The sequence below is a fragment of the Colletotrichum fioriniae genome (assembly GCF_027942845.1).
Source record: "Colletotrichum fioriniae strain IMI 355084 chromosome Unknown scaffold_8, whole genome shotgun sequence".
NCBI lineage: Eukaryota > Fungi > Ascomycota > Sordariomycetes > Glomerellales > Glomerellaceae > Colletotrichum > Colletotrichum fioriniae.
Window position 1 is genome coordinate 1,304,015 of NW_027076844.1, and position 14,567 is coordinate 1,318,581.

Sequence of the window (14,567 nt, forward strand, 5' to 3'; positions counted from 1 at the left end):
GGTATGGTCTTGGAGTTGAAAAGAAAGTTGTTGGGTTTCTGAGCATGGTCTAAAGGGCTGAGGTATATGTTTAAATAGATGTAGCATCAACTAGCTCTTCGTGCTATTCAACCCTACATAATCTCAAAGTCGGTTTCCGCAAACGCAAGATTCTCCTTCATAGCCTCGCCATCCATCAGCCCATGGATATAACAATCGCCAATGATTCGCGCTTTCTTCTGCTCGTCTTCACGGACAATTATGGGATAGTCACACCCATATAGCACAACAACCAAGTCGCCCTCTCTTACCCCATCAATAGCCCAACCGAACCTGCCCTCCTCCGAGCGAAAGAATCTTCGATTGTAAGTCCACTTTGTATGCGCTCCGATAAACGTCTCTGCAGCCTCCTTCTCCTTCATGTAATGCGCCACCCCATCCTGCGGCGCCAACCCGTGAGACTCGATCTCGTGGTCCGTCCGCTCCTGCAGAACCCGAGCGAGTCCCTTACCCGGTTCCAAGGCGGTCTTGTAGTGTACCTCGAAACCAATCGCGCAATCCTCGCCAGGTCTCTCGTTTTTGTCCCGCGTGCGATTGCACATGAAGGCCCGCCAGAGGTTCTCCCACGTTTCCGGGGTAGCCGTCTTGTCTGGGAAAGCGACGTCAATTACGCTGCGGTACCATTCCTCTGAATGTTTGACCATCTTTTCCATTGTCTCATTGAGCCTGTATTCGGCGTCATTGATGGGGCTCTCGGGTCTCTCGGGATCGTTCTCAGCCATGCTACCTTCCACGCCCTCCTTCTCGTTTTCCCTTTCGTGTTTGAGGATGGCGCCGCCATACTTTGCCATTTTGATCGCATTTGAGTCGATAGGTCCAGCTTCGTGTTCTACCTTGCCCTTGTCAACTTCATTGTTTTCGCCAATGCCTCCCATCGGGCCCTGCTGATTTGGCACAGGTATTTGCCGCTTATATTCCACCTGGGCCACCACATCGACGATTCTGCCCTTGATACGCAGGACGCCCGCATCCTCATCGATATGTAGGCTCGGCTTTCTATCACCAGCAGCGGAGGCCTCTAGCCCACGAATGCGAAGCGGCTCAGTCCAGCCAGGGCGAGTCCAGTCAGGCACCCAAGACGGAAGCTTCAAAGTCGTGGGCTTCGATGAGTCAACGCAATGTGTGAGGATATCCAGCGACCCACCCCTGATGTTCTTGATCGCAAAGTCAGTGAACACCTGTTCGGGAGTCTGAGCGTAGTCGACAACATAGGCCCCCTTCTCATCGATGAGCCCAAGCACGCCGTAAATCTTGTCACTAGGGATTGTAGCTTGGAAATCTCTCAACTCTTCCAGCAAAGTAAGCAGTGGGGTGCTGGTGCATGTCGCCGCTTCGTCGACACGTTCCTTCCGGAGCTGTTCCATGAAGCCAATAGCTTTGAAACCTTTGCATTCGCTAATCATGGTTTGTAGTTTGAATTCTGACAGAGTGAGGATGACAATTGCGATGAAGTGCCAGGGGATCTGGATTGCTCCAAGATGGACTGTAACCTCGCGGGAGTTGACGACTTCTTGAATAATCCAGGTACGTTTAAACTAGATGTAATTTTAGCGATAACAGGGGCACGGCTATGATTAGACGTAGACACTTACCCATGAGCGGTTGAGCAATTCAGCCAAGAGCCCCCATTCAAGCCGACTTGTATCCGCATTGTTGTGAAAGTGCCATTGGATTTCATGCATCGTCGCGCTCACCAAATCAACAACCTTGCGATGAACAAAAATATCGTCAAATATTTGCGAGATCGCATGCAGCGTACGGACTGCGTGAAAATCCATTTCCGTCGACTCACCCAACCACACTCGCGTTCTCATGGCGCCAGCATACACCCGTCCCATGACTTTGACATGCTCGTTCCGCTCCTTAAGATCTTGCTGATTGATGCACAGCGCATCAACCCAGATTCGAAGCGGCTCCCCGCCCTCTTGGCTTCGCATTCTACGCAGCGCGCGGAATAGTTCCCCGCCGACGACGATCTCTACGCCGTCACATGCGATGGGGGCGTCAGGCATGCGGCCACCCAGACGTATGTACTGCTCTCCGTAGAAGGGGTGGTCGCAGAGGTCCTTCCATTTGGACGTGCCGGACTCGGAAATTGTATTGCCGTCGTCGTCCTGGCCGTGAATGGCCCAGGGGATATCACACTCTGGGTCGATTTCTTTGACGGCGTCGAGACTCTTGCTCCAACAATAACTTAGAGCCTCGTAAGACGCGTCTGGTGAGTCGAGGTTAAGATGTGAAATGCTACAGATTATTTTGTCATCGAAGTTGCCGGGCTGGACGGTGAGGATGCGAGTTTCTCTGGGGAGACTTAAGGGGCGATAGGGGTAGGTTGCCATTTTGCAGTGCAGTAGTGTTATGAAGGACAGACAATAACTGATACGATTGTACCTGCACGTGCGAAGAGTCTCGTCGGAGGAAAAGCTATATATCTATATGCTTCAGATTCCAAGTATTTTAGATGAGGCGGGCTATGTTGCTTTTCGCCAGAATTCAATCATTCAATTCTGGTAGGGCTGTGCTAGGCACCAGCTTAGCAGCAACACCTGTAAGCGTCATCTTGCGCGTGTAGGATTGGCTACGATGATGAACCCTAGTTCATAATCGCTGGGAAGATGCCTTTTTCCACTTGGGCCCTAAGTTTACGAAAGTCCCCATGCAGTTTAAGGTGTCTTCAGCCTGTAGTTACAAATGGCAGGATTCGTAGATGAATCCTCCCACAGCTATTAGCAGCCACCGACCCTAGTCGGGGAGACTGGCTTCCCTCGAATGCAATAGCTTTTTGACACATAGCTACCTTGCAGCCACCAGTCAATTACGCTTTCCGCAATACCTCTCTCGGCAAACGTGGCCTAGAGAAGATAAATGTATATACCGCTGATCGTCTACTCCTCCCCCTTTCACACTGACCTCAACTTCCCACCGCTATACAGAAAGCAAGCCTCGTCAAAAGGTAGAAATTGGCTGCGCTATCGTGGGCCAATGTTAAGAAAAAGCCAGATGTGGTATTTCACAGAGCTAACGTTGAAGAAATTTTTGCCCATCGCAGCATGCCTTTCTGACAACCTTGAAAGAGATCACTTAGTACAGGTAGAGTTTGTGAGGTAGCAATAGATTTGTAGCTCAATGTTAACAGTTGAATCCTGAAGCAATGTCCATACTCAAAATACTCAAAGAGGACCAACTGTCTACGAGGTCAATTGTGGCCACAACATCATGGAATTCAGCCAGTATTGCGCCGCAGGAACATGCTTGGAAAAGCGTAAGTCTGGCAGTGAGTCATTTTTTTTCATGAACCAATTATGGCAGCGAAAACCAACCTCCGAACATAAGGTGTGTGGCTTATCCTCCGTCGCTTGATCTTTTAAGCGCGGCCCGAATCTGACCTCATAATCTTATTTAAACATCAGCGACAACCGCTAAGAGCGGACATGCACATGTTGGCAACTAAAAACCACTCCATCAAACCTTTTGACAACAGACTTTTAAGAACATAGGAAGTGTCTTCCAGATGGCGGTGCCACAGCGAATCGCCCCTTCCACCGAGGCTCTCAGGGAGTTCTACGTCGGCAAGGATGTGAATGACGTTCCGAAGCCGGCAGTAGTTTTGGATGCGGCCAAGGTCAGGGCGCACTGCCGGTCCATGTTGGAAGCCGTCGATGAGTTGGGAGTTGGATTTCGATTCCATGTCAAGACTCACAAGGTACGTGGTCCAACAACGTAATCATATCGAAGATGTGGATGGCTTCTGGAAACGAGATATTGACCATCGCCGCAGACTAGTGAAGTCACAAAGCTCCAGGCAGGCGAGAAGGCAACCAAGATCAATTGCATCGTATCAACTGTAGCAGAGATTGAGCACCTCCTCCCAACCTTCAAAGAGTACCAACACGTTAGTCGCCACGTCAACGTCCTCTATGGCGTTCCCCTTCTCGGTTCCCAGATCGAGCGTCTCGCCCTCTTAAGCCAAGAACTTGGCAAGGGCGGACTCACAGTCCTTGTCGACCACCCCTCCCAGCTAGACTCAATCCGTCGGCTCCATGACCTAAGCGGTCTCCCGGTAGGCGTCTACCTCAAAGTAGACACGGGATATCACAGGGCAGGACTCCCCGCCACGGCGCTCAACAAGGGCGGCCTGCTGGAGCAGCTTACACAGCTCGACGCGGAAGGCAAAGCAACGTTGGTGGGACTGTACTCGCACAGCAGTCTTAGCTACAAGGATGACACCGCCGACCAGGCGATGCACAATCTCGCTGGAGAGATCGAGGGGTGTCTGGAAGCCCTCCACGCCAACGAAAGCCTCCTCGCGGCTAACACCTCGAGGGAAATCACCATTAGCGTCGGCGCGTCTCCTCAGGTCACGGCCATTGAGAATCTGACGGGCACCACGGCGGCCAGCGGATCCGGCGAAGCGCGTCTTCGGACGGCTATCGGCAAAGTCCAAGATGGGTCGCCGACGGTGAAGTCGACGCTCGAACTCCACGCAGGAGTATATGCTTTCCTCGATATGCAGCAAATGTCTACCCGTTCGCGGACTGCACTAGGGAGCCACGAAGACGAGGTCGCCATCTCCGTTGTAGCGGAAGTTTGCAGCGTCTACAATGACGGCGAGCGGGGGAAACCAGAGGCGCTCGTCGCTGTTGGCGTGCTGGGCCTCGGGAGGGAGCCTTGCCCTTCTTATCCAGGCTGGGGTGTTATTGAACGCCAGCCCGGGTTTGAGGCTGCAGGAGAACGGAGGCTTATTGTGGATAGGATCAGTCAAGAACACGCTATTCTCTCGTGGGAGGCTGACGCTGGAGCGAACTCTGATCTACCGCAGATCCCGCTCGAGGTTGGTCAGTCTGTCAGTATCTACCCGAACCATGCGTGCGTTACTGGTGCTCTGTATGGTTGGTACCTTGTAGTCGACTCGAGCAAGTCTAACAAGACCGAGATCGTGGACGTTTGGGTTCGGGGATCTGGGTGGTGAGTGGAGCCATAGGGGTGGGTGCCTTATGTGACCGTGCCAGATCAACCGATCAAGGGAAAGAGGCCAGATTTCTTGCGGACCAAATCGAAGATAGAATCATATTCCAAAACCCTCTACCAAGTCCTTCAGAGCTTTCAGGTTGCCCTTTTCCCATACCGTGACCTTTCCCTGCCACTTCTCTCCACCACCGCCACCCTTCACCCCCGTCACAACATCCTTGATCTTTGGTACCAGCGCCTCGACAGCAGCCTTCTCACCGAGAACAGAAATTTGTCCGCTGTTACCGTCATCTCCAGTAGCCAAGACAGCAATTCCACCACAAGCCATCACAGCGTCCTTGACATTGACGGTAACCCACTTCACAAAGTCCGCGTTGCCATCTGCACGATGAACCCAGACACTCTTCGTAGATTGCAATTTGACCTTTGCAGCGTCTGCTTCAAACTCGGCAATATCCGCGAGAAGCTTCTTTTCCCTCTTCTTGAGATCCGCCGCGGAGCTCTGCACACTCTTGACGGTCTGGACAACTTCCTCGGACGTGTTTTTGCACGAGAGCAGCTTTGAGAGAGAGCTCATTGCACCAAGGGAGGCTGTCGCAAGATTGATGGCTCGATCGCCGACGGAAAAGTAGAGGCGGTAGTTCTTCCCGTGGACTGGTTCGCCGTGATGGACGAGGATGAGTGAGATGTGGGATGTTTGGGAGAGGTGAGTGCCGCAACATCTGCAGCTTGTGTGTCAGCATTAAGGCACTACCAAGCACGATGTAGCATGGTGGGTGGTGGTTGCATACGTATTGCTATCAATGTCGCCGATCCGGACCACACGGACAACTCCTTTACTCTGGTCATAATCGCCGGGCATCTTATGGACCTTGGCATCCTCCGGGGTCTCGACTGTGATTGGGAAGCTGGCGCGGATGATTTCGTTACACCTGGCCTGAATGGCTTGTAGTTCAGCATCAGAAGGTTTCCGCGGGATATCGACATAGTTCATCGCCCCAGTTTTCCCCATGCCCCAGCCAAGAGTATTGAGGTTGTCATGGGTGTTCATGACGGCGGATAAGAGATGTTGGCCCGTATGCTGCTGCATGTGGTCCCATCGGCGCTGGAAATCGACTTCCTGTCGTACCTTCTCGCCGGGATCAAGAGGTTTGGGAGAGTGATAGACGCATCGTAGCCCAACGCGTTCAACAAACTGTATCGGAATGGCGGTTGCATCTGTGCTTGAGAGGGGAGTGATTGATCCATGATCAGACGGTTGTCCGCCGCCTGGAGAGCGCAGCTGTGTAAGTCTAAAGTTCCAATTCATTCATTGGAGTCGTGCGGTACCTTCAGGGAAGAGGACGGAGTCGGCGAATTCGATCAACCACACGTCGGCAGCGCTGCTGTTGGCGGCTGGTCCCGCAGATTTGTCCTTGCCAGTCTTCTTTACTGGTGGTGGTGGGGGTCTCTTTTCACATGAGATGACCTCCGCTTCTAGAGTGCGAAGATATGAGTTCTTCTGACAAGCTAATGCCCCGACTACTTGGGCTCGAGTTGATTCTGTCACTGCCATTTTTCAAAGAAGGAGTCTTGCACTGTCTGGGTAAGAATTGGTTCAACTGAAACGTCGATTCATGGTGAGTGAGTCAATTGAGATAGTGGTCAATTTCATCGATGAGATGAGGTAAGCAGATAAGAAAGGTGGAGACCAATATCGCGGCGGTCGGGCTTATTGAGTGCCGGGTGAATATTTGAGTCACGTGACTCACATCACGCGAGTTTCACCTCGGCCATTTGGGTGGGATGTCGACGACAATGGCAACATCATTCCATTTCGGCAATGATGCGAGTCAGGATGCCTGGAACCGTGACGACAAGTGGCGTTGATCACCACTGGGATTGGCTCCATACTTTCCTGCGATGGCCCAACACCTCGATGGTGTTCTCCGTGTTCTGCATCCTGCTAGCTTGGTCACAATGGTATTCTCACGGTGAAGCGCTAACTGATTATGGGTCAAACGTCCATATTTAACATATTATATTCATGAGATGTTGCGATAACTAATAACGAGGCCTACTCCTCATCGCGCGGCGTTGGAAGCACACGTCCAAGGCTTGGTTCCCTTCTCATTTGCAATCGACTCGATAGACGCCCACAGACCAAGCACGCAGATGAGGAAGCCCGTGAGAAACAGGATAACGTTGGCCACGAACTTGCACGTCTGCTTCCCGTCCTTGAACCAGTTGCCGTAGTGCATCCACAGCCAAAAGATGCCGGGAAGACCGTACGAGAACCAAGAGGCGAACAGTGCGCAGATGAGGCCGAGCAGCGAGTTGAACACGGGGATGGACTCGGCAATGACCATGGACAGGGCCCAGATGCTGACGACGATGCCGATCCACGCGATGCCAGAGAGCTTCGTGCGGCGAATCATGTGCTTCGTGTTGCGAAACAGGCGCGAGAAGATGTACTTTGCGGCAACGTGGCCGTAGATGACACCAGCGATGACAATAGTCGGGATGGCGATGCCCCAGATGGCCTTGCGCATCGTCTTGGAGCCGGCGGCGGAGAGGGCGGGGGAGGGGACGTCCGGGCCGACAAAGACGTAAATGACGATGGCGGCGAGCAAGTAGAGCGTCGTGTCGGCGATCTGGAGGAGAGCCAGGGCCTTGGGCCAGTCCTCGGGCTTCTTGAACTCGCCGATGACGCTGAAGAAGCAGGAGTGACTCGAGAAAGCGATGGCGATGTTGGTCACGGCGAGGAAGGCGCCCGTGAAGCCCAGCTGGCGGGCGACTTCGATGCTGCCGGAGCCGATAGGGCGGGAGACGGCGACGTCACCGAGGGTCATGAGGACGGCCAGGGTGATGGACAAGCATGCTGTGATTTTTGGTAAGTCAAAGTTCGCGATAGCAAATTCTCGGAAGAACGGCGGTTGAACTCACAAGCCATGGACATGTAACTCGTGTACTTCAGCGTTCTCGGGAAGTTAAGCACAGCGAAAACAGCCAAACCGACGACGGCCCACACAATAGTGCAGGTAGACGAGTTGGTCAGGGTGTTGAGGCAGATGGTCCAGGTCAACAAGTGGCTGCCCATGACAAAGACCTGGAAGATAACCTGCGCCCAGCCAAAGACCTCCTGGAAGACGGCGCCCATGCCAATGGACTTGCCAATGACCTCGACGGCGTCGCCAAAGTTTTGCACAAAGGGGTACTCGTTGCGGAACTCAGCGAGGACGAGGCCTGAGTACGTCGACAGGAAGCTCATGACGAGGATGAGAACAATACCGGGGACAAGACCGACAGTCGCCAGAACGGAGGGCAGCGAGAGGATGCCAAGGGACACGGTCTCGGCGATGAGGACAATGCCGCCTTGCCTGAAGGTATGTGGGTTAGCAAACGAACAGCCGTGGCGCTGTTAAAGGACAGCTAGACGTACCACCAGGTGAGAGTCTTGTAGTCGATCAGTTCACCGTCCTCTCCCGTTAGGACGCTGTTCTGCTCCTCCGCTGTCGCGGGCACGTAGGCCGGCGCGGCCTCCTCACGATCGCCGACATCCTTTTTGGCCTGGTTCTGAGCCTCCGTCATCTCGGGGCTGTTGGTAACGTCTGCGGCGCTACCCATATTTTCTCTAGTTACACACACAGGTGTGTAATGCCGTTCACTGCTTGCTGTATCTGACGCGTTGAAGCTGTCAGTAAGTCCGTCCGTCGTCCCGCGTGATCTGGTCGCAGATCTTGAGGAAGAAGCAGGATGATGTTGAGAAGTGGTTCAGAGATGGAGAGAACCACGACGGACGTTCAAGTGAGAGGAAGAGAGGGAAACGGTAGAAAATCTCTCTCATCCAGGACTCAGAGTCATCCTATCCTTGGGGGGGGACAAGATTTCTTGATATAATCCACCCAGGCCACGCCGCGATCGGCCTCGTCAACCTCACTGGAACCCGCGCAGGGCGAATTGGTCATACGAGACATCTGCCGAGGCGATCTCGGCGCGTCCGCAATGGCGAACCGCGCAGGGCCAGAGCCGTCAGACGGGCCCACGGGGGTGTGAGAAGTTGTGAACTCTTGCAGCGGCACCTTTCCCAGCAGAATGACTCGGGCCCGCACCTCCGGCCCACTCGGGATTGTGGCGATTTGGGGGACTTGTGCCTGGACGTTGGAAGCTTGGAACACCACACCCCTGCCCGGCTCTGGAGCCTCATCCACCACAACCACAACCATCTACGGAAACCCTTCCGCCGTTGACTGTTCGCCGGTGATGCCCGTCTCTTCGGTGTATTCAAGCTGATGTCTCATTTGTATACTGAATGCTTGCATCTTACTCTAGTCTCAAACCGTGAGGGGATCATAAGTCCCGCTACGGCAGCTAAAAATCCATCATTCGATACCAAGCTTTCTCCCACCCCTAATTCCCCATGCTCAAGAAGAAGAAAAAAGTCAATGGGCTGATCGGCCACCCCCAAGAAAATCCCCCAAAAGACGCAGAGTCGCCGTCCAGAAAAGACCACAAAGAACAGGAAAATCTGCCCGGAACGCGCCTCGTGCAAAAAAAAAAATCTTCAAGCGCGCATTACCCATCCGTACCATTTCAACCCATCAAAAAGTCCCACACGTTGGCTAACATTTACGTGATTATATCCACTTGGAACGGGTTTTACTAATGTTGACGTCCCAGTTGGTTTGTGGAGTTGTCAATTCATGTTATTCCCAACTCCACGAGCGCAAGTCCCCCAATGTGCCCATTGCCCCATCCTCTTTTGCACCTTTTTCGCAGGTCCCCTTATCAAAATCCAAAAAGTCTGGAAAGATTTTCGGCCCTATTTCCCCGCGTAGTTCCTCACGATCCACGCAACGCAAGCCGATGCCGCAGCCCGCATGCCCGGGGCCGGCGCATGCAGTCAATCTTTTACGCAAATTTGTTCGCCAACGGGGGGTTTCCTGGTGTCTTGCTTTTTGACCCTTGCGTCCACGGATATGAATGCTTCCCCCCTTTTTCTACTCCTCTCGGGTCTGCATGGTCTGCATACTGCATAGAAGGGCTCATTTCGCCGTAATCCGCTTCATTCTAGAAGCCCGCAACCGGCCGGTCTCCATTCCTCGTGCCTTCTTCCTGTCACCGGAGACCATGGAGACGTGCCCACGGTTGCCTGTTCGTAGTCTCTCGAGTCTCAAGTAGGTTCCATATTCATCTGGGTGAGCATAGTGTACTTCTGTGCATAAACTGCATCAGATCAATAAAAAAACGTAAAGGGAACTTTTGGAGGCGCCAGATTTTAGCTATGCCATTGAGAGCATGTGATGTCCTTATTATTCTTGATAACCACATGATAAACAACATGAGATTCTTCGGAAACAAGGTACTCGGAAGCAGCTAAACAAGACACAACGTTCCATTTCCCTGTATAACGCACATGTAGTCATATACTAGTCCATACACGTGGATCTGGAGAAGCGCGGGAGTCCGTTCCTCGTAGATCCCGTCTTGCCCGCCAAAGGTCCATGACGGCTCACGACGGCTCTCCCGAGTGGCCCCCCCTCTCTCTTCCCTCCTCATGTTCCCCTTTTTTTACCCTTTTGGGACGACAGACTGCCTCTCCACGGTCTCTATCTACTAATCGTTCTCTTACTCACCCGCAGGTAACCGAGATCTGAGATCTCCTACCCGTTTGCCCACCCTTCTTCCCCGGATCTTCTCACTTCCCCTTTCCAAGCCATGTGCTAGATAGATCTTGTTTTTTTTCTTCCCGTCCCCCGCAATCTGCAACGTTGATGAAGGGTTCGTGTCATTTTATAAGGGGGGGGGAGGGGGTTTCCCTATGATCGAGATGGCGTGCTGGTTGTTTGAGAGAAAAACTGGAGCCATCTTCTGGAGAGACACGAAGGGTGAGTGAGTATATGTAATGTGTGACTACCCGATGATGCGGTGCTTGGGCCAGACACTCAAACCTTGACCATGGATGGCGTCTTATTTCCCACAAGTAGATCATTGATCTTAGTTTCAAATCAAGCTTGGAGCGTTGACTGGATCGTTGAAAGCCCAGCTCGTCAATAACAATACTCGCATCCGTCCTCATAAGGCTCCTTTCCTCAGAGTCGCGCGCATCAATTCGACATCAACAGATTATCAGAGTCACTTCCAATGGGTTTCAGGAGAAGACTACGGATGGCAAATATTGATGAGGGTTGGTATCTCATTCATTCGGGGATCAAACATCCCAGGTATCTATCCAGTCTCCCCTCCCCGTTTCGCCTGAACTCCCTTTTTTTTCTTCATCTCATATACATTAAAATTACATTGGTAAGTTATATGTAATAGGTAACGGGACACGGCGTCAGGCAGCGTCGCGTTATTTCATAGGTGTGATGATAACAACTATCCACTCAACCTTCTCCTCCGCATTCTTCAATGGCGTCCATTGGCTGGTGAGCTTCTCCATCTTGCCTGCCTCGCTCACAAGACTGGCAAAACCCGACCTACTGACAGGCCGTCCATGTTTCTTGGTGCTGCCGTCGGACTCGTCTTTTGAGGAACGGCCGCCGAGGCCAATGAGACTGCCCTTCCGTGCGAGGTAGCCACCGCCAAGCATGATATCTAGAGTAGCCGTCTTTCCATTCTGAATCACCCGTTCGCGCACCGTGTTCTTGAAGCTCTTCGTAATCGATGGCGAGTCCGCAAGGTCGGAAAGGACGGTAAAAATGTCTCGGTGGGTAATGCTATCGGCAAAAAGGCCGAGGCCGAGCGCCTCCAGCGCGGCGGCTGAACAAAAGGCAACACTCAGCTGGGCGGCCTTTCTCTTGTTAGGGTCTGCAGGCAGAGACGATGACCTTGGCGGGAAGGCGGAGGGTCCGTCTGTGTTTTGCAAAACAATGAATCGGCTGTAGCCAGAGTAAACAGAGCCCAGCTTAGTGGGTGCCGAAAGCTGCTCTTCTGAGCTCGAAACCGTTAACAACTGCTCTAAGCCGAGGCCAACGCCCTGCGACGGTGACGTGTTTTCCTGATTGTTGCTGTTGTGCGTCGTATGCTTTCGGAATGGTTGGAAGAGGCTTTTCTTGGGCCCTTTGTTGTGTAGACTATCCCTATTGCGGAGACTTGTCCGCCGTTCCTGTTTTCTGTCTCGGCTGCTCGTACGGCTCATGCGGCGACTGACTCGGGACTCCCGACCCGAGGTCTCTTCCTTGACCTCATCTAGCGCCGGCCCAAAGTTGAGAATCCGGAGAAGGTCTTTGTAGCCACCAACGTTGTCCGAAACGTTGATCTGCCCCCCGAGGTAGTATCGTAGCTTGCCGGAAGAGTCCGTGAGCGGACAGGTGAATAGAAGATTCCAATACGGGGTGCCGTCTCTCCGGTAGTTGAGGACGAGCTCCAACGACTCCTCCTCCCGCGCGACAGTATCCCGGATGCGTTTGACGGTGTCCTGGTCCGTCAGTGACCCTTGTAAGAACCGGCAGTTGCTTGACAGAGCCTCGACTTTTGGGTACCCAGTGATAGAAACAAAAGCATCTGATGCGGCGATGATGGGGTAGTCTGGGCTCAAGGCGTCCGTCAAGCAGAATGACTCGGCAAGACCAGGATATTTGAAGACTCGAGTGCCGGATAGAGCTGCCGAGGTGGAGATGGCAAGCTGATGCTTCACAAATTCTGGATAGATAGATCGGGCAACTCGTTGCTCGACGCATCGTGTAGATTCTGCAAACATGGATTCGAGACCGGGGAGAACAGAATTTGTCAACTGCTTCATATCGGCATTCAGTGACTTGGAGACGGTTGAAGGCAGGTTGGCTGGTGTCGGCATTGATGAGGCTTGTTTCCCGAACAGTGCTAATGATTTCGCATATTCCTGGGTTCTCAAGAGGAATTCAATGTCCGAACCGCAGCCATGATTTTGTGCGAAATGGAAGAAACGTTGAGAGACGGAAGCATTGGCGAGAACCATCTGGAACACCTCTCGGCCGAGGAAGTCTGGTATAGATAGAGTCTCTGGTTCAATCTCCATAACTGGTGGTCCAAAGCTTCGACGCAGACTTGTTGAGACGCTGTCGAGACTGGACCATATACCGGGCCCAAAAGTCGGGGATCTCGGGGACCCATCGGGGTTATAGTCGGTATATCGACGGAAGGCGTCTTCGTTCGTGTGTAATGACAGGCCAGAATTGCTCCTCAAACGCAAGGACATCTTATTCGGTCGTGAGCTTCGAGGCGTCGCGGGCGGAGAGAACCTCATGGTGGGAACGGGCAGGCAGGCCGAAGTTGGACTGCTTCTCATTCCCAGCCCCCGTAGACCCTTTGGGCTTTGGTTGTAGTCATCATCGTATGGCGGTGTCACGGGTGACCTTCGAGACATGGAAGAGGCCATGGTTGTAGTTCGGCTTGAGAAAAAATAAATGAGTGACGAGAAAGGAGTGTGATAAGTGACAGCCCTCTGGCAGGCTCGGCCGGACGTAGGAAAATGACAGAAGGCGTCGATTACAAGAAACAAAGTAGTAACTTTAGAAAAGGATACCCGAGTATTAGCAACGACTACGGCCGCATGTTATGTGATGCAAAAGAAACAAAGTGACTGACACCGATAGCACATGCCACCACGAGTTGGAGGGGTTTCTCTGGAGATGGAAAAGACGGCCGACGTCCGGTGCTTATAGCAAACGCGCCGGTGGACGGACCCTGACTCGCACTGGGACAGTCTCTTTGGTGTTGTGCCAGGCTTGTCAAACGCCGTAGGCAGTAAGATGTCTTAGCCCGACGCCACGAACTTGTGGGGGAAAGCCTGGCTTGCTAAAGCCTGGGGCTTCGGAGACAAACACACATAATGAGCTGCGTCTGCCGAGCGTTCTCGTTCGTTCATTGTCCCATGGCGCAGAGCAACGTTGAGGCCCGATGCGACTTTTGCTTACGTTTGCAGGTGCGCATCGTCGATCACCGTCATCAATGCTTGCCAGCGATTCCATGAATGAGTTACCAATATTGGCCTTCCGACCTTGTAGATTAGGACTGGGCTAGCTGCCGGTCTGTTGTTCCAGGCTTGATCATCAGGGGTCACCCAGGAGCAAACTGCATGTGAGTGTAAAAAAAGCAATGAGACCGTGCGTCAAAGTCGGTTGGCGAGTTGATTGTGGCGGCGTCGAGAAGCTCCTTCACACGACGATTCTACCTCGCCTAACACCATTATGTTGGAGCTAAGATGAACGGGGTTTGGGTGAAGATGCTACCATGCCATCCGAAGTTTGGTGTCGACGATGAGGAGGAGAGCGGCGAAGGCGTAAGGAACAGCCAAAGGTGCAAAGGTTGGCCAGGAAATGTTGGCTGAATCTTGGTCCACATGGTAGACGATCTCCCGCCATTGCGTGACGACGGAGTGGCACAGGCCTATTTTGGGTCCCTCCCAGACCGCCTGGTTGGGACGCCTGTCCCTGTCGGGGGTTCATGAAGGGGCACGACGCCGTTGCGACGCTTTGGCCGGTGGCGGCGGTTGGATGTCGCATGCTGCTTTCGGTAGAGTAGCGTGAGCAGATACACGAAGGCAAGAAATGTTGTCATGCAGAAAGCGGCGGTCAGCAAAAGACGAGAGAGAAAGCAGG

At 53.0% G+C, this 14,567-nt stretch overlaps 5 protein-coding genes across 5 annotated transcripts; 1 reads left to right on the forward strand and 4 right to left on the reverse strand.

Annotated features, from left to right (window-relative positions):
• Positions 1–113: 113 nt before the first annotated feature.
• On the reverse strand, positions 114–2,378 carry N0V96_007158 (uncharacterized protein; the record flags this gene model as incomplete). The annotated part of the gene is made up of 2 exons (XM_053196284.1): positions 114–1,574; positions 1,632–2,378. 2 exons carry the CDS (start codon positions 2,376–2,378, stop codon positions 114–116), a joined length of 2,208 nt encoding a protein of 735 aa, XP_053046403.1.
• A 1,172-nt stretch (positions 2,379–3,550) lies between these two features.
• On the forward strand, positions 3,551–5,008 carry N0V96_007159 (uncharacterized protein; the record flags this gene model as incomplete). The annotated part of the gene is made up of 2 exons (XM_053196285.2): positions 3,551–3,742; positions 3,818–5,008. 2 exons carry the CDS (start codon positions 3,551–3,553, stop codon positions 5,006–5,008), a joined length of 1,383 nt encoding a protein of 460 aa, XP_053046404.2.
• Positions 5,009–5,104: 96 nt separating this feature from the next.
• N0V96_007160 (uncharacterized protein) lies at positions 5,105–6,562 on the reverse strand (the record flags this gene model as incomplete). Its single annotated transcript, XM_053196286.2, has 3 exons — positions 5,105–5,729; positions 5,799–6,276; positions 6,337–6,562. The coding sequence occupies 3 exons, from the start codon at positions 6,560–6,562 to the stop codon at positions 5,105–5,107; spliced, it is 1,329 nt and encodes a 442-aa protein (XP_053046405.2).
• Positions 6,563–7,070: 508 nt separating this feature from the next.
• N0V96_007161 (uncharacterized protein) lies at positions 7,071–8,613 on the reverse strand (the record flags this gene model as incomplete). Its single annotated transcript, XM_053196287.1, has 3 exons — positions 7,071–7,867; positions 7,933–8,366; positions 8,429–8,613. 3 exons carry the CDS (start codon positions 8,611–8,613, stop codon positions 7,071–7,073), a joined length of 1,416 nt encoding a protein of 471 aa, XP_053046406.1.
• A 2,725-nt stretch (positions 8,614–11,338) lies between these two features.
• N0V96_007162 (uncharacterized protein) lies at positions 11,339–12,784 on the reverse strand (the record flags this gene model as incomplete). Its single annotated transcript, XM_053196288.2, has 1 exon — positions 11,339–12,784. The coding sequence occupies one exon, from the start codon at positions 12,782–12,784 to the stop codon at positions 11,339–11,341; it is 1,446 nt and encodes a 481-aa protein (XP_053046407.1).
• Between the last annotated feature and the right edge of the window lie 1,783 nt (positions 12,785–14,567).